We start from the raw sequence: 21,776 nt of genomic DNA, 5'->3' as shown, positions 1-21,776 counted from the left end.
CAAAAACAACAACTACCACTGGAGAAAAATTAATGGGGCTAATCGCCGATAAGACCCTTGAGCCTGAAGGGAAACTTTGCATTATATTGAATAAAGTCACTACAGAGATAATGGATGCACCGGTAGAAATCTTCCAGGAATCCTTAGCTTCTGGTAAAGTGCTAGACACCACACTGATACCAGGTATGAAGGGTCTGTCTTCTGAGGAGAGGCTGAGTAGATTTGGCCTGTGCTCGGTAGAGTACAGAAGAATGACAGGTGACTTTATTGAAATGCATCGGACGCGTAAAGGACCAATGTAGATGCGGAATGGTTATTTCCCCCTCGTGGGACAATCTAGAACTAGAGGGTATAATCTCAAAATAGGGCTCACACATTTAGCACAGAATGAAGAGGAATTTCTACCCCAAGGGATTGTGACTCTGGTGGAATTCTTTATTGCAGAGGGCTTTTGAGGCTAGATAATTAGATATTTTCATGGAACATAGAACATTACAGCGCAGTACAGGCCCTTCGGCCCTCGATGTTGCGCCGACCTGTCACACCAATCTGAAGCCCATCTAACCTACACTATTCCATGTACGCCCATACACTTGTCCACTGAAGACTTAAATGTACTTAAAGTTGGCGAATCTACTACCATTGTAGGCAAAGCATTCCACACCCTTACTTCTCTCTGAGTAAAGAAACTACCCCTGACATCTGTCCTATATCTATCACTCCTCATGCTCGCCATCACCATACTTGGAAAAAGGCTCTCCCTGTCCACCCTCTCTAACCCTCTCATTATCTTATATGTCTCTATTAAGTCACCTCTCAACCTTCTTCTCTCTAACGGAAACAGCCTCAAGTCCGTCAGCCCTTTCCTCGTAAGACCTTCCCTCCATACCAGGCAACATCCTAGTAAATCTCCTCTGCACCCTTTCCATAGCTTCCATATCCTTCTTATAATGCGGTGACTAGAACTGTACACAATACCCCAAGTGCGGTCGCACCAGAGTTTTGTACAGCTCTAGCATAACCTCATGGTTCTGGAATTCGATCCCTCTATTAATAAAAGCTAACACTGTATGCCTTCTTAACAACCCTGTCAACCTGGGTGGCAACTTTCAAGGATCTGTGTACCTGGACACCGAGATCTCTCTGCTCATCTACACTACCAAGAATCTTCCCATTAGCCCAGTACTTTGCATTCCGGTTACTCCGACAGATAGAGATTTTTCATCAGTCAAGGAATCAAGGGTTATGAGGTAAAGGAAGGGAAGAGGAGTTTAGAATTACCAGGACGGCCACAATCTCATTGAATGTTAGAGCAGACCCAATGGACAGATTTGCCTACTTCTGGTCCTTTAGGACCCAGGTCCTCAGAACATCAGCTGAGGTACTGGATTGCTAGGCAAGAGTGTGGTGCTGGAAAAGATTGCTAGTCCAGTAACTTGTTTTTTATCTTCCATATCCACAATACGTTTGTCCCTTTGTGTGTCAGTTTGTATGTGTATGGGAGTTTTAAAAAAGGGGTAGAGTTCAAGTTAGAGAGGGATAACTTAGCAATAGTTTGTTTACAACAAATAATGATTTGCATGATAATGATAACTACCTGGTATGCATAACCTTTTAACCTGAATTAGACAGGAAGTCAATTTTAATCAAATTTTCATAACTGTGATGAATCTGGTAATAGTGGGGTTTGATTTCCAGCACAATATCGTGACACATACTACACCCTCTCACACATGCACTTCCACACAGACATATGGCTCATGGAGCATACAACCTCTGACACGTATGTGTGTGCGTCCACAATATACATGGCATGTGCTTGACTCAAAACACTGCTAACTCTCTGTGTCTCACACATGAAACATTCTCAGGGTCTGAAAAATAAGACACAGAACATATTGTGTAAATACACTGCTGGAAAGCCAATTGACCACAGTGCATTTCCTCTTCTCTGAGGAATGTCTCGTCTTGTACAGTTTACATGAAAGATTCAAACAAGACTGGAGATGTTACCCAGGAAGGAGGAGGGTGATGAGGAATGGGCTTAAGATCAGACTGTGAGTGAGAGAAAGAGAGAGCGTGATCGAGAGAGAGAGAGAGAAAAACACATCACAGCTGAGTACAAGGCAACAGTGTGTCCTGGGGAATTCCTGAAACAAGGAGGTATGTTGTGCTTTGTCAGTCTGGTAACTGATAGTCTTTCCTCAGTTGACAAAAATTCAGTCGCTGTGGCAACCGATGTCTTACAAAGCAGAGCAATTTCTGGTGAAGACACGCGATCTTGTTGCACTTTGGACGGGCGGGGGATGGAGACCAGAGGCTGTCTGCTACCATCCAAATGGTGGGGGAGGGGGGTAAATTACAGATGTAGGGGGGAGGGGGGTGTTCTCAGCAGTTGCTGGTCTGGGCAACTGGGTGAAGGAGGTGTTGGGGCAGTCCCTGTTTGGCATCACCCTATTTTCCTTCACAAGACCATTGGACCATAAGATGTGGTGGCAAAAATAGGCCATTTGGCCCATCTAGTCTGTTCTGCCAATCCTGGCAGATCTGATGGTCCTTTACTCCACTTTCCTGTCTTTGTCTCATAATTCTTGATTCCTTTACTGATTAAAAACCTGTCTATCTCAGTCCTGAATAGACTTAATGAGTCAATGTCTACAGCCCTCCTTCTGGTAAAGATCCTACAGATTCACTGTCCTCAGAGTAGAAATTTCTCCTTATTCCTGCCATACCCCTCACTTTAAGATGATGCCCTCTGGTCCCGGATTGTCCCACAAGGAAAAACAATTTCCCATCTATTTTTGTGTCAGTTACAAACCTGGCTATTATAGATTGACTTTTCTCACCCTAGCCACTATATCACAAATAGGTAAAAACAAGGACTGCAGATGCTGGAAACCAGAGTCTAGATTAGAGTGGTGCAGGAAAAGCAGGGCAGGTCAGGCAGCATCTTAAAAATATGGCCCCAGTCTTGAAATCCCCCACCTGCCACAATATACGGTGGCTGTGGGAAGAGACCATGTGCGGCAGGTGAGTAGTGGCGGTGGTGGTGGGGAGGGGCCGCAGAGGAACGGGTATCATGAAGTCAGGATGAAGGGCAAGGAGCAGCCCCAGGATGAAGGAGCAGAATGTGCAAGGTAAGGATCTCACTGTGGGACTTGCAGGCACTGTGTTTGCTCAGCCTGTAGATTGGCTCACCTTATGTATGCCCCTTATGATTTTATACACCTCTATAAGGTACCCCCTCAGCTCCTATACTCCAGGGAAAGAAGTCCCAGTCGATCTAGCCGCTCCTTATAACTCATGACCATGATAGCAATCATTAATTGGCACAAACCCATTTGGTTCCTTAGAGAAGGAAATCTGCTTCCTTACCGGTCTGGCCTACATGTGACTCCAGACCCACAACAACATGGCTGACTCTTAACTATCCTTTGAAGTGGCCTAAAAAGCCAATCAGATTAACAGCAACAGGGGCAAGCAACAAATGCTAGCCTTGCCAGTGAGGCCCACAGACCACGACAGAATGAAAACACATACCTCTACCTATAAGATCCACCACCCCTCCCCTGCCCGCATGCCATTCCTTCAGTGTCACTGGGTCACATTCCTGGAATTCCCTCCCTAATAGCATTGTGGGTTTAGTGATAGCACATGGACTGCAGCAGTTCAAGAAGGCAGCTCAGCACCACCTTCTCAAGGGCAATGAGTGCTGTCTCAGCTAGAAATGTTCACATCCAGCAAAGCAATACGTCCATAAAATTTTGGATCCTCACTGTCCAATGTTGACTGTTGAATTGCGGAGGTACTCGGGATCTGAACCATAGATACCAGCCCGAAGGGGAGTGAGGGGGAGGTAGCGTGCAAGCAGAGAGGAAGTAGGAATGTTAATTCCAAAAGGCACTTGATAATTTGCCGCATGCCAGCCTAGTTAGCAAGGTAAGATCCCATGGCATGGATATATAGCATGGAGAGAGGATTGGCTAACTAATAGAAGACAGAGAGTTGGGATAAGGAGGAGGGTATTTTTAAGTTGGCAATTTAGCGAGTGCCATAGGGAAGAGTGCTGGGGCCACATGTATTTGTGATATAGTTTAGATTAGAGTGGTGCTGGAAACGTACAACAGATCAGGCAGCATCCGAGGAGCAGGAAAGTCAACGTTTCGGACAAAAGCGCTTCCTGATGAAGGGAAGGGAATCCCAGGAATTTGACCCAGTGACACTGAAGGAATGGCATGCGGGCAGGGGAGGGGTTGTGGATCTTATAGGTAGAGGTATGTGTTTTCATTCTGTCGTGGTCTGTGGACCTCACTGGCAAGGCTAGCATTTGTTGCTTACCCCTGTTGCTGTTAAACTGATTGGCTTTTTAGGCCACTTCAAAGGACAGTTAAGAGTCAGCCATATTGTTGTGGGTCTGGAGTCACATGTAGGCCAGACCGGTAAGGACAGCAGATTTCCTTCTCTAAGGAACCAAATGGGTTTGTGCCAATTAATGATTGCTATCATGGTCATGAGTTATAAGGAGAGGCTAGATCGGCTGGAGTATAGGAGCTGAGGGGGTACCTTATAGAGGTGTATAAAATCATAAGGGGCATACATAAGGTGAGCCAATCTACAGGCTGAGCAAACACAGTGCCTGCAAGTCCCACAGTGAGATCCTTACCTTGCACATTCTGCTCCTTCATCCTGGGGCTGCTCCTTGCCCTTCATCCTGACTTCATGATACCCGTTCCTCTGCGGCCCCTCCCCACCACCACCGTCACTACTCACCTGCCGCACACGGTCTCTTCCCACAGCCACCGTATATTGTGGTAGATGGGGGATTTCAAGACTGGGGCCATATTTTTAAGGTGAGAGGAGCAAAATTTAAAAGAGGGAACAATGTTTTTTAACACAGAGAGTGAGTCATGTGTGGAATGAACTTCCAGATGAATCAATGGATGTGGGTACACTACAACATTTATAAGACATTTGGATGTGTATATGAATAAGAAATGTTTGGAGGCATATGCGCCAAGTGCAGGCAGGTTGAATTAGCTTGGGATTATGGTCGACATGGACTGGGACAGAAGGGTCTGTTTCTGTGCTGTATGACCCTATTATTGAGATTTGATTTAGATATGTACTCATTGAATTTCAATTTCATTAGTTGTCATGGCAAGATTTGAACCCACGTTAGCCTCCAATGACATTACCACTGTTTCCTGATCTGCCCTGCTTGTGCTGCCCTTGTCCTTCTTCATGGTTGAGGTCACAGGCCTGGACAATGCAGTCAAAAGAGCTTTTGTGAGTTGAACATGGAGGCACCACAGTGTTCATACTGAACTAGTCAGTACATTTCTCTTGTTCTGTCCAGGGTGGGATTAGGAGGGTTTGTGGGATGTGGCGAAGGAAGCCACAGATTTGTGGGTACTCTAAGGAGTGGTGATGGGGTTGGTGGGAATGAGGAGACAGGATGAGGGGGGTTGAGGAATAGGCATTCAACTGATCTTGAGCCAATCTACAGTCTGGGCACACCCAGTGCCTGCAGGGCCCAGAGAGATCCTTACCTTGAATATCCTGCTCATTCATCCTGGGGCTGCTCCTAGCTCTTCGTTCTGACTTCTTGATACCCGTTCCTCCGCCCCCTCCCACCCCTGCCACACATGGTCCTTTCCCATAGCCATTGTATATTGTGGCGCAGGAGCTCATGTGGTTCTTGTAGATGGTTGAGGGTGGGCTGTTTAATCGGTTCTGACGATCAATCTTCAGTTTTTTGTGCAGTCGGTCATGTTTACTGTATTGGTCTTCCCTCGTGATATAACTGGACATCCCATAGAGAGGGATGAATTCTGTTGAAAAATAAAACACAACCTGAAGTAAGGACAGAAAGAGAAGAAGAAACAAATAGAAAAAGAAATATCAAAAGTAGAATCTTTGTGCATTAATCAGCATTTAGATGTTAGATGGTGTAGAATGAGGTTTTAATTCCAAACTTCTTAAGAATTGTAAAGTTGTCAAATAATTCATATTCTCTGGATTACCAGTCCAGTCAACTAAGCACTATATACTCTTTTATTCACATTATTCGTCCAGTAATATTTATTCCAACATTTTGCTTTAACCCATTTGTCTACCTAGCCTGACTCTGATCATTTAGCCAATCCTCTATCTGTGATATACCAACACTAATACCACGAGTTCTTATCTTGTGGGATAATCTTCAATGTGGGCACTTTCTGGATTTCTTCTGGAAAGCCAAACACACTACATCCACTGGTTCCCCTTTATCCTCCCTACTTATTAGATGCTTAAAGAACTCTAATACATTTTTCAAATGCAATTTCACTTTCACACAATGATTATGTTTGACTGTCTCAAGATTTTCTAATTATTTGATTAGACGTTTCAAATGCTTGCTTTAATGGACAGTGCATTGAGTATAGGAGTTGAGGTGCCATGTCATGGCAATTCAGGACATTGGTTAGGCCACTTTTGCAATACTGTGTGCAATTCTATAGCAGGTCTCCCTGCTATAGGAAGGATGTTATAAAACTTGAATGGGTTCAGAAAAGATTTACAAGGATATTGCCAGGGTTGGAGGATTTGAGCTATGGGTAGAAGCTGAATAGGCTGGGGCTATTTTCCCTGGAGCATCGTAGACTGAGGGGTGACCTCATAGAGGTTTATGAAATCATGAGGAGCATGGATAAGATAAATAGACAAAGTTTTTTCTCCAGGGTGGGGGAGTCCAAACCTAGAGGGGATAGGTTTAGGGTGAGAGGGGAAAGATTTAAAAGGGACATAAGGGCAACTTTTTCACACAGAGGGTGGTACGTGTATGGAATGAGCTGCCAGAGGAATTGGTTGAGGCTGGTACAATTGCAACATTTAAAAGGCATTGGATAGGTATATGAATAGGAAGGGTTTGGAGGGATATGGGTCAAATACTAACAAATGGGACTGGATTAATTTAGGATGCCTGGTCAGCATGGATGAGTTGGACTGAAGGATTTGTTTCTTTGCTGTAGAGCTCAATAACTCTATTCCACCATTACCTATATATTAATTGATTCTATAATTTTTCCAATAACAAAGTTTAAGTTAATTGGCCTAAACTTTCTTGCTTTCTGTCTGTCTCATTTTTTGGATACAGTACCGTCCTTGACACTTTTCAATTCATTGGGACCTTTACAAAATCAAGGAAATTTTGGAAGATTAGAACCAATGAATCAACTATCTCGGCTGACACTAAGTTTAAGATCTTAGGATGTAGGCCATTCATTCCAGGGAACGTGGCAGCTTTTACTTTCATTATTTTGCCCAACAGTTTTGGCGTAGTGAATCTGTTCATTTAAGGTTCTTCTCTCATTTTTGCTTCTTCATTTTCTACTGTCTTTGAGATGCTTTCTGTGTCTTCTGCTCTGAAGACAGCTATAAAATACTTGATCAAAGTCTCTGTCTTTCCCATATTTCTGAATTATTATTAAATTCCAAAACTCACCATTTGAAGGCCAAAATACTTACTTTAGCTACTTTCTTCTTTTTTACATACAGGGTGACCCCCATATCCGCAGAATCGTTTTCCGCAGTTTCAGTACCTGTGGTTTACCGTGGCCCGAACATATTATAGGAAATGTTCCAGAACCGGGGCCCAGAAGGTTGCTGGGAAGATACTTTTCCCATTGAAATGAATGGGTTCACTCCTATCCGTGCTTTCGGCCTTCCCTGGCAGGGCTTGGAACGTATCCCCCGCGGGTATGGGGGTGGGTCTACTGTACTTGTAGAAGCTTTTACTGTCTATATTTCCTGCTGCTTTTGTCTTCTCATTCAATTTCTTCCACTTTATTCTTTTAAGTCATCTTTGCTGGTTTCTCAATGTTTTGGTCTACCACTAATCTTTACTGCATTGCACATCTTTTCTTTCTCTTTGACATTTTCTTAAGCTCCAAAGTTAGGAAGGAAGATATATCCATCTCGTACAGCCTTCCTTTCTCAACTGAATATACTTTTATTGAGATTTATTAAATATCTCTCTAAATATTTCCCAATGCTTTCCAACCATCTTACCTATTTTCCATTGCACTTTAGCCAACTGCGTCTTCATTTCCTTTATTTAAGATAAGACACCTGTTTCAGACACAGGTTTCTCACCTTCAAACTGAATGCAAAATTCTATCATGCTATGAACACTTGCACTGAGCGGATCCTTACTTTGAGATAATTCATTCATGCTGTCTCATTACCAATTGCACATTACCAAGACTATAATAGTCTGTTTCCTGGTTAGTTCCAGAATGTATTGTTCCAAAAAACAACATCAACACAAAAGCTATCTGGAATTAAAAACCTGGCCTGTGTTTATAAGCCCCTATGGACTGTATTAGAAATAGAAAATAGAAATAAGAGTTTGTGAGAAAAGTGTAGTTCAAGAGGCAGCCTAGATCTTGATGCAGGCAACACTGATTGACACAAAATAGGACGATGTAATTCTGCCCATCATGTCTGTGATGACTCTTTGAAAGGCCCTATCCAATGAGTCTCACTCCCTTACTCTTCCCCAATAGCTTTGCAAATATTGCCTTTTCGTTTCATTTCCAGTTCTCTTTCGGATGATATTACTGGAACCATCTCCATTGCCTTTTCAAGCAATGCATTTTACAAGCATTTCAGACTGCAGGAGTTCAACAAGGCACACCCTTCTTCAGGGCAGTCAGATATGGGCGATAAATGCTCCCCAACCAGAGATGTCCACATCCCAAGAACAAATAAAAAAAGCAACATTCAACTAGACCCTGCTTAAAAATAAATCTTTGTTGATCCTCAACTTTTTTAGCCAATTTTCTTAAACATGTGCCCACTGTTCACTGACCTTCCTGCCACTGAAACGATTGCTTACTATCTACTTTGTCTGGAATCAGCTCTTAGCCCCTTTGCTCTAAGGAATACAACCCTACCTTCTCCAGACTCTGCATGTAAGTGAAAACTCTTATCTCTGACTCCAATCTAATAACCTCCTCCAAATCCTCTGAAAGGCCCTGTCATACCTCCTCAAATGTGGTGCCAAGAACTGGACACAAACATGCGCTGCCATCTCTGTTTTTATATGAATCTATATAAGTATACAAATGAGGAACAGTAGGCCATTCAGCCTTTTCAAGCTGCCTCACTATGGACCAATCTTTTCTTTCAATTTGATACTGTTCTTAAATTCCTCAGTTAGGCATGGATGATGTAATCTTTTTGCTGAGTCCTTCTTTCTCCAAATCCAATTAAGGCTTACCTGTTTGTGGCCTCAATTTCACATTCTTACATACATGTGATATCCTTTAACTCCTTTGTTAGTCAACAATTTCTCCACCTCTGCCTTAAAAATATGTAATAGCCTTGCCTCTACCGAGAATTCCACAGACCGATGACTCTCTGCAAGGGAGGAAACTTCCCTCATCTTCGTCCTAAATGGAAGGACCCTTATTTTTAAACCTTGACCCCTGGTTTTAGTCTCTCAACAGATGGGAAACATCCTTTTAGCGCCCAACTTGTCAAATCTTCTCAGGATCTTTTACATTTCAATAAAGTCATTTCTCATTTTCCTAAACCCAATTCCTCATCAGAAATCCCCCTCAATCCAGGAATGAGAACCTTCTGCTACAACACATTTACATCCTGTTTCAAAAGGAGACCAAAACTGTACATAGTACTCCATAGGTGGTCTCACTAATGTCTTGTGTAACCACATTATGACTGTGATATCCAATTCCATTGAAGTCACTGTCAACATTACATCGTGAGCTTGCTGGCCAATTACCTTGCTCCCCGTATATTGTTGGTGGAAGGTGATGTTGAAAAAATTGAGGTGGTAGATCTCCTGGCCCGGTGACTGGGGGATAATAGGCCGCGTGCGAGTGAGGGATGAGATGCGGGTGGTGCGTGATGTACGGAGGCAGGTGATGTGTCGGAGAGATGGCTGATGGGTAACTGGGCGGAAAACATTCCGGTGATTGTGGGGTGACCACCACCCTGCGGACCCCAGTGTTATCCTCGATCACCTGTGATTGACAAAGAGAGAGAGAAAACAAAAATCAAGCTGCTCCTCTTCGCATTCATTTGTTGGACACACCCCCCCCCTTCTTACCCTGCATTTATATAGCAACTTGGGATTACATAACTCATATAATGTAGAGAAACAGGACATTCTGGCCAATTGGTTGATGTCAGTGTTCAAGTGCACATGGACCTCCCGATCTCGCTCTATCTAACCCATTACTGTTTCCTTCTGGGTCTTTCTAATAACAGATGATCTTGTCATTGACATTTTGCTGTTTATGTGAACTGGCTGTGGTCAAATTGGATGCCACATTTTCTTACATTACAACATTGACTTTGAAAAGTATGTCATTGGTGCAAATAATTTGGATCTCCTAAGTTCATGAAATGCAGATCCTTTCCTTTTCCCTGAACTATGACCTCTTTTGTCACCTTACTGGAAGTAGGTGACTTATCATTTAAGATCAGAGAAAGACTTCCTGTGCAGGAATGGGTCTTCAGTCAAAGCCAGTGTCTATGATCCACTTGTGCCTCTTCATCCCCTCCCCATCTGATCTGATCACTGTAATCTTCTATTCCTTTCTCCCTCAGGTGTTTTTCTCATTTTCCTTTAAATATACTTAGTTTCACTCAGAGGCTGGTGAATCTTGGAATATATTGCTCAGAAGGCCATGGAGATTTATTTGCTACATATCTTCAAGACTGAGATTGATAGTTTTCTATGTATTAAACTTACCAAGGGACATGGGATAGTGCAGGAAAGTGACATCAAAGTAAAAGTTCAGCTATGATCTCACTGTGTACTTAAGCAGGATCCGGGGTCTGAATAATGACGTTTCTAATTCTTATATTCTGATGTGATTCATCATCAGTGACTGACCATTTTTAAACCATTCTCCAATTAAAAGAGTTCTGTTCTGAATTTCTGGCTTGGTTTCTTGTCAACTTTGTTATACTTGAGACTTTACGAAGCTTATGTTTATGAAGATAAGCTGCTATGTCACTGCGACTCAGTAATCATGAGTCAGTGCCCTGCAAAGAAATTGTTGTCTATAAATTTACAGTCTGTTCTGTCTGTTACAGGCATGAGACTCCTTACCATCTTGTACACTGTAACAATAAACACATATTAACATTAATATTGGATCCAAAATTGGCTGAATATTAGGAGATAGAGGGTGGTGCTAGAAGAGTGTTTTGCGCGACTGGAAACCAATTTTTAGTGGTGGGTTCCCTATTGCCCATATTAACAACGGATATGAGAATGCAGGGGTGATGATAAGTATGTTTGCAGATGACACAAAGATTGGCTGAGTGGTTAGCAGTGAGGAAGTAGGTCTTACATTCCAGGAGGACATAAACGGTTTGGTCGGATGGGCGGATGGAATTTAACCATGATCAGTGAGAGGTGATGCACTTTGGGAGAGGTAACAAGATAAAAATGAATGGCAGGACACCAGGAAGCTCAGAGGAGCAGAGGGAATTTTGGGGTACTTATCAACAAACCCCTGAAGATGACAGGGAAAATTAATAGGAAAGTCCAGAAGGCATACAGGAGACTTGCTTTTTAAGTGGAGCATTTTAGCTATGGATAGAGACTGGATAAACTCAGATTCCTTTTGTTTGGAGCAGAGAAGATTGAGGGGGCACCAGATAGAGGTGTTTAGGATTATGAGTGCCATGGTCAGAGTAATAGACAGCAGCTGTTCTTCTTAACTGAAGTGTCAATAATGAAGGGCAGAATTTCAAGACAAAAGGCAGGGATTTTAGAGGAGATTTGAGGAAAATCTTTTTCACCCACAGGGTGATGGGAATCTGAAATGCACTGTGTGGAGGAGTAGTTAAGGTAGTTAACGTGACCATGTTTAAAAACTACTTGGGTGAGCCCTTGAAATGTCACAGCATTCAAGGCTATGGGCCTAGTGCTGGAGAGTGGGACCAATGTCGATTGGTGTAGTTTTGGCAGTACGGAATAAGTGGGTCCAAGGGCCTCTTCTGTACTGTATGACATCTGGCCTGAATTTCTATAAAGATCTGAAAAACCCAAACTATAACATATTCAACTTTACATTTCTAGTATCTTCTTCACAGTGCTTGTAATTTCCTCAGCGTCTCTATGTCCTTTTAGTCATATCGATAATTCTAATGTACCAAACTGCTCCTGCATACCTTACATGAGGATTGAGATAGCTTGGTTTGGATTGTCACTCACTGGTCACATTCCTGACTCTGTACCACAAGACCCAGTCCAAAGCTTTGATCACATAATTCATGTTGACGCTCACTGCACTGAGGGGGTGCTGCACTTCTGTTGAAGGTCCCATGGCCATTTTATTCTCAGAGTTGTCTCCAATGGCTGAGCCAATCATTCTCTTGTCGCCAAACTCACATCAAACAGATTGTCTCATCTCTAACACATTGGCACTTGTGGGATCCGGCTGTGCAAAACTAACAGCAGTATTTCCTGCGATGAAAATGAATATATTGAAAAAGGAGGTCACTCTTCATGTTGGTACCTCTGGGCCAGAAGTTCTGGGTTCATGTCCCAACTCATGATCCGAAGGCCAAGGAAGGTGCATAACAATGTGACTCAATGGGCGAATTAACCCCTATCCATTCTTCCAACATATCTGTACCAAGCAGTAAGATCGAGAGAGCTTCCTCATCAGCCAGAACTGTGCTTCCCCATGTTAAAATCCCAAGCACAGACTCTTGTCATGAGTAAGAATCTCAGTCCAACACACTTTCATCCTAATATAGTATTTCACTGACTGTACTGAACTTTTGGTTGGATGGAAGTTGTGAAAAGCACTATATAAATGCAAGCTTTTATTTCTTATAATATAGACACACACAAACACACACACACAGGCACATACATGCACACACACATGCATGATCAAAACCTCTGTTTCTTATGATGAAATTAGAAACTACCATAAGTGTTCAACTGGTTAGGTAGTATCTGTGGTGTGGTTTCTGAAACATGTTGCTAAGCCAGGAATTAATTGGACAAATGAACAAGCCGCGCTGATGAATGGATTGCTGCTGTCATTGTACGTCCACCTCCAATGAAAGCGCATGGAGATGGGATGTTGATTGAACATGCTATTCTGCAAATATCAACACCCCAATCTCTCATCATCGAATTTCTTCATCTTTCTATTAGGCATTTTTTGCTGGATCCTAAAATCTACCCAATCTCCTGGCCTGCTACTAATCTTCACAGATTTGGCTTCCAATTTATCTTTAATTCATTCATCGTATGTGGGTAGCATTGGCTGGGACAGCATTTATTGCCCATCCCTAAATGCCTGCAAGAAGGTGGCGTCAATCTGCCTTATTGAACCACTGCAGTCAATGGAGAGAGATCCACAGTCCCATTACAGAGGTAATTCCAAGAGTTTGACCCAATGACAGCGAAATATATTTCTCATATATATTTCTAATCAGGATGGTATGTGGCTTAGAATGGAACTTGGAGGTGGTGGTGTTCCAATGTATCTGCTGTCTTTTTCCTTCCAGATGGAAGTGGTTATGGATTTGGGAGCCTTGGTGAACTTGTGCAGTGTATACTGTAGGTGGTACACACTGCTGCTATTGAGTGTCAGCGGTGGAGAGATCGGAAGTTCATGCAATGTCTTCTGTTTGTTGAACTTGATACTACTCTTTACTTAAGCAATGGATGATACATGCTTCTCCAAAAGAGATTCCCGGTTAATCTTGGCCAACTCTACATTCAAACCTTTATTAACTGATTTAGGTTTAAAACACTAGTCTTTGACCCACACTGTTCAGTCTCAAAGTGAAATTCCATCATGTTATGATCACTATTGCTTAGTGGTGCTGAGCTGAACGGGTTCAATGACCTTGGGGACTGTTTGCTTGTGCTGTTGGAGAGGGATTAACCTCGAATGGCTAGGAGATGTGAACCTGAGCAGGGAGACGGAAAAGGGAGAAATACAGATATAAACAAAAGGCACAAAAGTAGAAGGTAGGTAAAACAAAGGTGAAAAATAAAGGGAGCCATTGTGCAAAAGGGAGCTGAAATGATTAAAAGGTTAAAAAGACAAGTGTAAAGGCATTGTGTCTTAATGCATGGAGCATTCACAATGAGGTCGATGGATGAACAGTGTAAATGTATACGCAGTTATGTTACAGTAGCAATTACAAAGCTGCAGGGTGACCAAGGATGGGAAACTAATGTACAAGGATATCAGTGTTCAGGAAGGAATTGTTACTTGTTGATTAAGATGGAGTGTGAAGGAACTGAATCCAAAGCTAAGGTCCTGAATTTTAGTAAAGGGGACTACAAGGGTATGAGGCACAAGTTGGGAATGATAGTTTGGGGAACCTTACTAAAAGGGTGGCCAGTGGATAGACAATGGCTAATAATTGAGGAAAATATGCATATATTACAACCATTGTTTGATTCTCACTGGTGCAAAAATAAAACAGGAAAGGTGGTTAAAATATAGCTAATGAAAGAAATTAGGGACAGTATTAGAATCAAACAGGAGATGCATTAATTGCCAGAGAAAGCAGCAAGCCTGGAAACTGGAACAGGGCAAAAAGATTGATTAGCAGGTAGAATAAAGTATGCTAGGTTACTTGGAGAGGACATAAATACTGACTGTAAAAACTTCTGTAGTTTTGTGAATATAAAAAGCTTAGCAAAGACAAATGTAGATCCCTTACAGTCAGAGAGGGAAATTATAATGGGGAATAAAGAAATGGAAGAACTGAACACATAATTTGGCTTTGTCTTCATAAAAAAGGACACAAATAATTTCCCAAAAACATTAAGGAACTATGGGTCTAGCGAGAGGTATGAATTTTTAAAAATTGGTATCAGTGAAACTATGATGGTGGAGAAATTAATGGGGTTCAAGGCTGACAAATCCCCAGAACCTGATAATCTATATTGAAGGACGTGACCTGAAAATATTGAATGTGTTGGTGGGCATCTTCCAAAATTCTATAAATTCTGGAGTCGTTTCTACGGGTGGTGGTGGCAAATATAATCCTACTATTTAAAAAAGGAGGGAAAGGGAATAAAAGGATAACATACCAGTAGAGCAAATGCTGGATTTTGTTTTTATAAAATGCATGATAACAGAACATTTGGAAAACATTAAGGGAATTAGACAAAATCAGCATGAGTTTATGAAAGGGAAATCATGTTTAACTTATTTACTGGAGTTTTTTGAGAATGTAACCAGCAGAATAGATAAGGGAGAACAATGGGTGCATTTGGATTCCAAGAAGATTTAGTAATAAGATCCCACATTAGAGGCTAGTGGGCAAAATTAAATAGTGGATATATAGTAAATCCTCTGTATCTGCAAAATCATGAATTGCAAATTTGCCTACCCACGACAAAAAATATCTAACAACAAGAATTAACATCCACGGGCAAAAAAGCATATCCATAATATTCTTAACCATTTTAACTTATTTTAAATGAGCTCAGCACTCGAGAATTTCATAATTCATAGGGATTGTCAGGAACAGAACCCTGGCGGACACGTAGTATTGACTGTATTGGAAATGTGGGTAAAGAAAAGGATTGGAGTGTCCTTGTACGCCATTCAATGAAAGTAGAAGGTCAGTGTAGCAAGCAATTGGGAAGGCAAATAGTATATTGGCCTTCATTGCAAGAGGTTTGGAGTTCAGAACTAGGGACGTCCTACTGCAGTTACGCAGGGCCTTGGTGAGAACATACCTAAAGCATTGCACGCAGTTTTGATATACCTAAGACAGGATGTATTTGCTGTAGAGGGAGTGCAGCAAAGATTTATTGGGCTGATACCGGAGTTGTCATGACTGTTGCATGCAGAGAGATTGATTCAACCGGATCGGTATTCATTAGAGTTTAGAAAGAGGAGAGGCGACCGGATTGAAATGTAAAATACGAAAGGGGTTAGACACACCAGAAGTGGGAAGGATGTTTTGCTGGTTTGTGGAGTTTAGACCTGGGAGTCACAATCTCAGAATATTGAATAGGCCATTTAGAACTGTGAGGAGAGAACATTTCTTCACTCAAGGAGTAATGAACCCATGGAATTCTCAACCATAGAAGGCTGCGGAGGCTGGAATTCTGAGTATATTTAAGGAAGTGGGAATGCGGAATTGAGATAGAGGATCAGCAATAATAATGTAGAATACTGGAACAGGGTCAAAGATTAGAATGGCCTACTCCTGCTCATTGTTTCTGTTTCTATGATTCCTTTATGTCAAATTTATTATTAACCATTTCTCATTGCACATTATCATGTCCAGAATAGCCTGCTGCCAATTTGTTGCCTGAACATATTGCTCTAAGAAATAGTCTGAATATACTGAATGAACTCATTAACCAGGTTACCTTTGGATGGGAGAAATGGTGGTACAGTGTTAATGTCACTGAACTAGTAATCCAGAGACCCAGGCTACTGGTTGTGGTCAAACGTTCAAATCCCACATGAAGGGAGCTGGTTGGATTTAAATTCAGTTAATAAGTCTAGAATTAAGTTTAGTGTCAATAAGTGCAAGAGCCTTTCTGGTTCAATATTATCCTTTAGGAGAAGGAAATCTGCCTCTCTTACTTGGTCTGGCCTACATGTGATTCACCATGGTGATATGCTGTGGTATTATCACTGGATTTGTAACCCAGACAATATGAGTTTATTCCCACTGTTGCAGAAAGTGAAATCGGAATTCAATTTTATTATCTGGTATTAAAGGCAGGTCTAATGGTGGCCATGAAACCTGTTCTGATTTTTGTAAAAACCCATTTGACTCACTAATGTCCATTCAGGAAGGAATGCCTACGATCCACAACTGGCTTACCTGTGACTCCAGGCCCATAGCAATGTGATTAACTTTTATCGAACCTCAGGATTGGCCAAGCATGCCAGTCAACTGTACCTAAGTGCTACAAAGTCTGATACAAGGAAGGAAACTGGATTGACCAACGAACAACGACTAAGGCACTGGGATTGGCAATGGCACATTCAGCCCTGTGCAAGGTCTGTTTGCCTTGATGAGGGCAGCTTCAAAAGCACTCAGGAGGCTTGACAACATCCAGAACAAAGCAGCCTGCTTGACTGACACCCTGCCCACCATCTTTGACATTTGCTCCTTCATCACTGATGAACAGTAGCAGTAGCATATACAATCTACAAAATACATTGCAACAACTCAACCAAGGCTCCTTGAGATAGTGCCTTTCAACTCCATGACCTCTACCACACAAGGATAGCAAATAAATGGGAAAACTGCTACCTGCAAGATCCCCTTTTAGTCACACACCATCCTAACTTGGAACTAAATTGCCGCTTCTTCAGTGTCACTGGGTCAAAATTCAAGAACTCCCTTCCTAAAGGAAATGTGACTGTCCCTTCACCATATGGATTTGTGCTGTTCCAGACAACTGCTTATCACCATCTTCTCAAGAACAAAGAGGGATGGGTAATAAATGCTGACCCAGCCAGCAAAAGCTCATTTCCCCTGAATAAATAAGGAAAAATAATCCACTTAGTCCAATTGTCATGTAGATTAAGGTTGCCCAAGATTATTAATTTATATTTTTTACAAGACCCATTTATTTCTTCCTGCACAGTTTACTGTATAGTGTAAGTACTGCTACTGGGAGTTTACAACCCTATGGCCTTAACACAGAGTCAGGAATAACACTTCAGATTCTGCCTTGGGAGCTTACAGCCCAATGGCCTTAGCATTGAGTTCACCAGCTACAAAATCTCCCCACTCCAATCCTTATCCCATGTCCAGCCTCCCCTCCTCCCCGACTGTACCTAACCTGTCTATCTTACTCCTCACGTATCCGCTCCACCCTTCCCACTGACCAATCACCATCAACCGCTTACTGCATCCACCTATCACCATCCCACCTACCTTTTCTCAACTCCCTTCCCCCTCCCCAGTCCTGATGAAGGATCCTGACCTGAAACATTGACTTTCCCCACTCCTGCCTGACCTGCTGTGCCTTTCCAGCTCCACATTTTATTGACTGTTACGGTATGACCTTTCCCTTTTCCCTTTTTTTCTCTCCTCACATTGCTTCTCCATTTTGCACTTTTCAGTTACAGTCGTTATTCTACACCTCTGCCTTTTCCTAGACTTCTGTCAAACACCGTCCTGTACTCAGGACTCTTGCAACTATGTGTCCACAAGGAGGGAGATAGGGGAAGGGAGAGCAGGAAGTTACTTGCAACCCCTCACATTAAAACCTCTCACTCATATGGAATGTCTTCATGATGCTGTTGCTCGCTGCCATGAGGTTCCCTGTTGAGCCCGAATTAAAACGCCTGTGAGCAAAGAGTGCAAGAGACACAACAAACCCCCACTTCCAATGCGTTTCTCTCTCTGGCTCTCTCTTTTCCCCTCTATTTGTTACTTCTCCTCTCTGTTCTCCTCACGAAATAATCCTTTGCTTTCGAGAGTTTAAAACGATGAGAAGTAATCTCATTAAAACAGACGTTTTTGGGCATTTTGACAGGCTGGGTGCTGAGAGGTTGGAGAGTCTGGGACATGGGTCACTAACTCTGTAAAAAGGCTCGGCCATTTAGAACTGAGGTGGGGTGAAGTGTCTTAATTCAGAGGGCTGTGGCTGTCTGGAATTCTGTCCTCCTGGAGTCTCAATCATGGACAATATTAAAGACCGAGGATAACAGATAGTTGGACATTAAAGAGATGGAGAATTAATGGGAGGGACAGCCATGATTGATTTGAGTGGTGCAGCAGACTCGATGGGCCGAATTCCTACTGATACACCTGTTCTTCCATGCTTAATTTTTCTGCTATTGCCCCATGCTGTCTGTTACTCTCCTCTTTCTCTCTGATACATTCCCTCTCTGTCTGTTGAAAATAAAGCACTGACAACTGGGGAAAGGATTCATATGCTCGGTGAATATAAAACACAGATGGTTGCCACATATCCTTTTAGGAGTTAAACAGGTTTATTTTCAATTCCAGCAACTCATGCATTGCAACACAAATGAAGTCGTCTGACACAACCCCACACACTCTCCAACTTCCTGAGTTCAAGGAGGTCAGGATTGTTTTCCTAAACCAGCCGCTAATTCACATCCTGCCTAAAGGGCTTCATATTTCATGCAGGTTTCTTGGTAATTACAAAAAATAAAATTATATGCTTTCATAGAGTCTACTCATCCATTTCATCTCTTTCCACAGTACATGAACACTATATCCGATGTCTTATTCATTTCAGGGATGTAGGCATTCACTGCCCATCCTTTGAGAAGATGAGCTGTCTTCTTGAATCACTGCCGTCCATATGCTGTGTGGAGACCTACAGAGGTTTTCGGAAGGGAATTCCAGGAATTTGACCCATCAAAAGTGTAAGAATGGTCAGGATAGTGAGTGGCTTGGAAGGGAACTTGCAGGAAGTGGTGTTCCCATGTTTTTGCTGTCCTTGTCTTTGTAGATGGAAGCTGCCATTGAAGGAGCCTTGGTGAATTAATGCAGTGAGCCTGGCAGATGGTACACACTGCTGCCACTGTGCATCAGTGTTAGAGATAGTATTTAAAATGGTTGAAGGGGCTCCAATCAATATATGGTGTGTCAAACCTCTTGAGTATTGCTGGGGCTGCATTCATCCAGACTAATGGGGAGCATTTCATTACACTGCTGATCTTTATCTTGTAGATAGTGGAAGGCTTTGGAGAGTGAGTTATTTGTCACAATTTCCAACCTGTTGTATGCTTTTCCAACTACTGCATTTATAAGGCCCTTCCAGTTCAATTTCTGATTGATGCATACCCGCACAATGGGAAGAGATGTCAAAGAATGATGATTAGATTCTGTCTAATTGGAGGTGGTCATTGCTTGGCACTTGTGTGGTGTGATTGGATATGGCAGGACTGCAGGGCTTTGTTTAAGGGATCATTTAGTCCTATCTGTTAGATGCTGCTTCTCCTTTTCAGCATGCATGCAGTTCTGTGTGATAGCCTCACGATGTTGGCACCTCACCTTTAGGCATATCTAATGCTACCTATGGCGTGTTCTCTGTGATTTCCCAAAGACCCGGTATTGATCACCAACTGTTGAACACTGGCCATCAGGTTAATGATTGTGATTGAATACAATTCTGCTTTTGATGATGGCTAACAATGCTTCTTGAATACCTGCTTTAACCTGCTAGAAGCTTTTCTGAATCTGTACTATTTAACACTGTAGTGGTTTTGCACATCACATTGGAGAGTTTCCTCAGTTTTATTTTAATTCTTTGTGGATGTCACTGGCAAGACCAGTATTTGTTGCCATTCTTGAGTGCCCTTGAATTGAGTGGCTTGCTAAAGCCACTAAGTCATCATTAAGTCACATGTAGATCAAAACAGGTAAGAATGGCAGATTTCCTTCCCTGAAAGACATTAATGAATCGGATGGGTGTTTACTATAACCAATCATGGTTTAACAGTCACTATAATTGAGATGAAGAGACACTGAGATTCCTTCATTTAAAATCCACCAGTTGCTGAAATTAGATTTGAACCCATGTTCCCAGACCATTAAGTTGGGCCTCTGGATCAATAGGGCAGTGACATTACTACTGTGCCTCCATCTTTCCATTGGACTTTGTTGCTACAAGGACTATATGTTGTTCACTCTGACCAATGCTATCATGTGGTGTATCGGGGTCGGGGTCGGGGTCGGGGTCGGGGTCGGGGTCGGGGTGGGGGTGGGTAGATTGACGAGAATGAGGAAAACTTCTCATTGTCAGAGATACTCAAAATTTTTAGTTTCCTGAATGATGATTCTCAAGATAGAATTGAGAAAAGTCCACAATATAAAAAGTACTGACTTCACCACGGCTCTCCTCTCCATGCTCAAAAGGCCACCAGTTCCCTGAACACTGTCACCCTGTTCTTACAGCAGCATCAGATTACACAAACATGGGGTATAGTTCCTGATCCTGGCCCTGGATTATGCATTCGTAGGGGTATCGTCTACTGGTGGCTTGCAGTTGGAGTAAAGTGCTGACACCAATCGTCCTTCCCCCGCTAAATCTAAGGGTCTATATAATTAGCAATGGGAGAGGGTGGACCACTGTTCAGTGTCAATGAAATAATGCACTTGTTTTGCACTACAAAAGGTCAGTTCTTGTACAATAACAGTCGGTGCAAGTTCCATTGACTAGGTGATCATAATTACAAAGACTCTTAGGAGCCAAAGGTGACATGTCTCTCTTCAACAGGACCAAGATGGCTGCCTCTCCATCCAAACCTTTGTCTAGGTCTGCTTATCATCCCTCACTTCAGAGATGGATGTCTCACTTGTATATGGAGTGGGCGGGGGAGGAGAGTGTGTAGGGATGATCTCTTACCTGTGAGATGTATCCTGGTGGAACATGAATTGGGGGAATGGATCCATTAGGGGACATCATGGGAACCTCCGCTGGCCCTGCCAATAAAACACAGACAACATAAGGTTCAGGAAGGAGACAGAAAAAGCACTCAACAAACCAATGAATCACAGCAATAACTTAACCAGATTCAATCAGAAATACATGCACCACTCCTCCTGTACTCTGTCCCTTCAGTTATAACCGCATAGTCATTGGGTCACTCCAGCCACATTTGATTGGTCAGAGCAAGCAAGGGAGTGAGACTGTGACTATGAGCTAGATAGAGGGAGAGGGAGACAATATATTAACCTGGCAAAGCAAGAAGCAGGAGGTGGTGAGGGGTGGTTTGTTTGAAGTATATAAGATCCTGAATGGTCTCGGC

General features: G+C 42.5%; 1 protein-coding gene across 4 annotated transcripts in view; it reads right to left on the bottom strand.

Annotated features, from left to right (window-relative positions):
• The window catches only part of fndc3ba (fibronectin type III domain containing 3Ba), a 326,426-nt gene that overhangs the window by 110,582 nt on the left and 194,068 nt on the right, over window positions 1-21,776 (bottom strand). For all 4 annotated transcript variants that reach the window (XM_043702595.1, XM_043702596.1, XM_043702597.1 and 1 more), the window contains 3 exons: window positions 21,374-21,450; window positions 9,788-10,028; window positions 5,550-5,831 (listed from right to left, as the gene is read on the bottom strand). In XM_043702595.1, coding sequence (XP_043558530.1) covers window positions 5,550-5,831; window positions 9,788-10,028; window positions 21,374-21,450 — 600 coding nt within the window. The remainder of the gene's footprint in view (window positions 1-5,549; window positions 5,832-9,787; window positions 10,029-21,373; window positions 21,451-21,776) is intronic.

This window comes from Chiloscyllium plagiosum, chromosome 13 (assembly GCF_004010195.1).
Source record: "Chiloscyllium plagiosum isolate BGI_BamShark_2017 chromosome 13, ASM401019v2, whole genome shotgun sequence".
Taxonomy (NCBI): domain Eukaryota; kingdom Metazoa; phylum Chordata; class Chondrichthyes; order Orectolobiformes; family Hemiscylliidae; genus Chiloscyllium; species Chiloscyllium plagiosum.
Note: the sequence above shows the minus strand (reverse complement) of the source record. Positions and strands in the feature narration are given on the sequence as shown.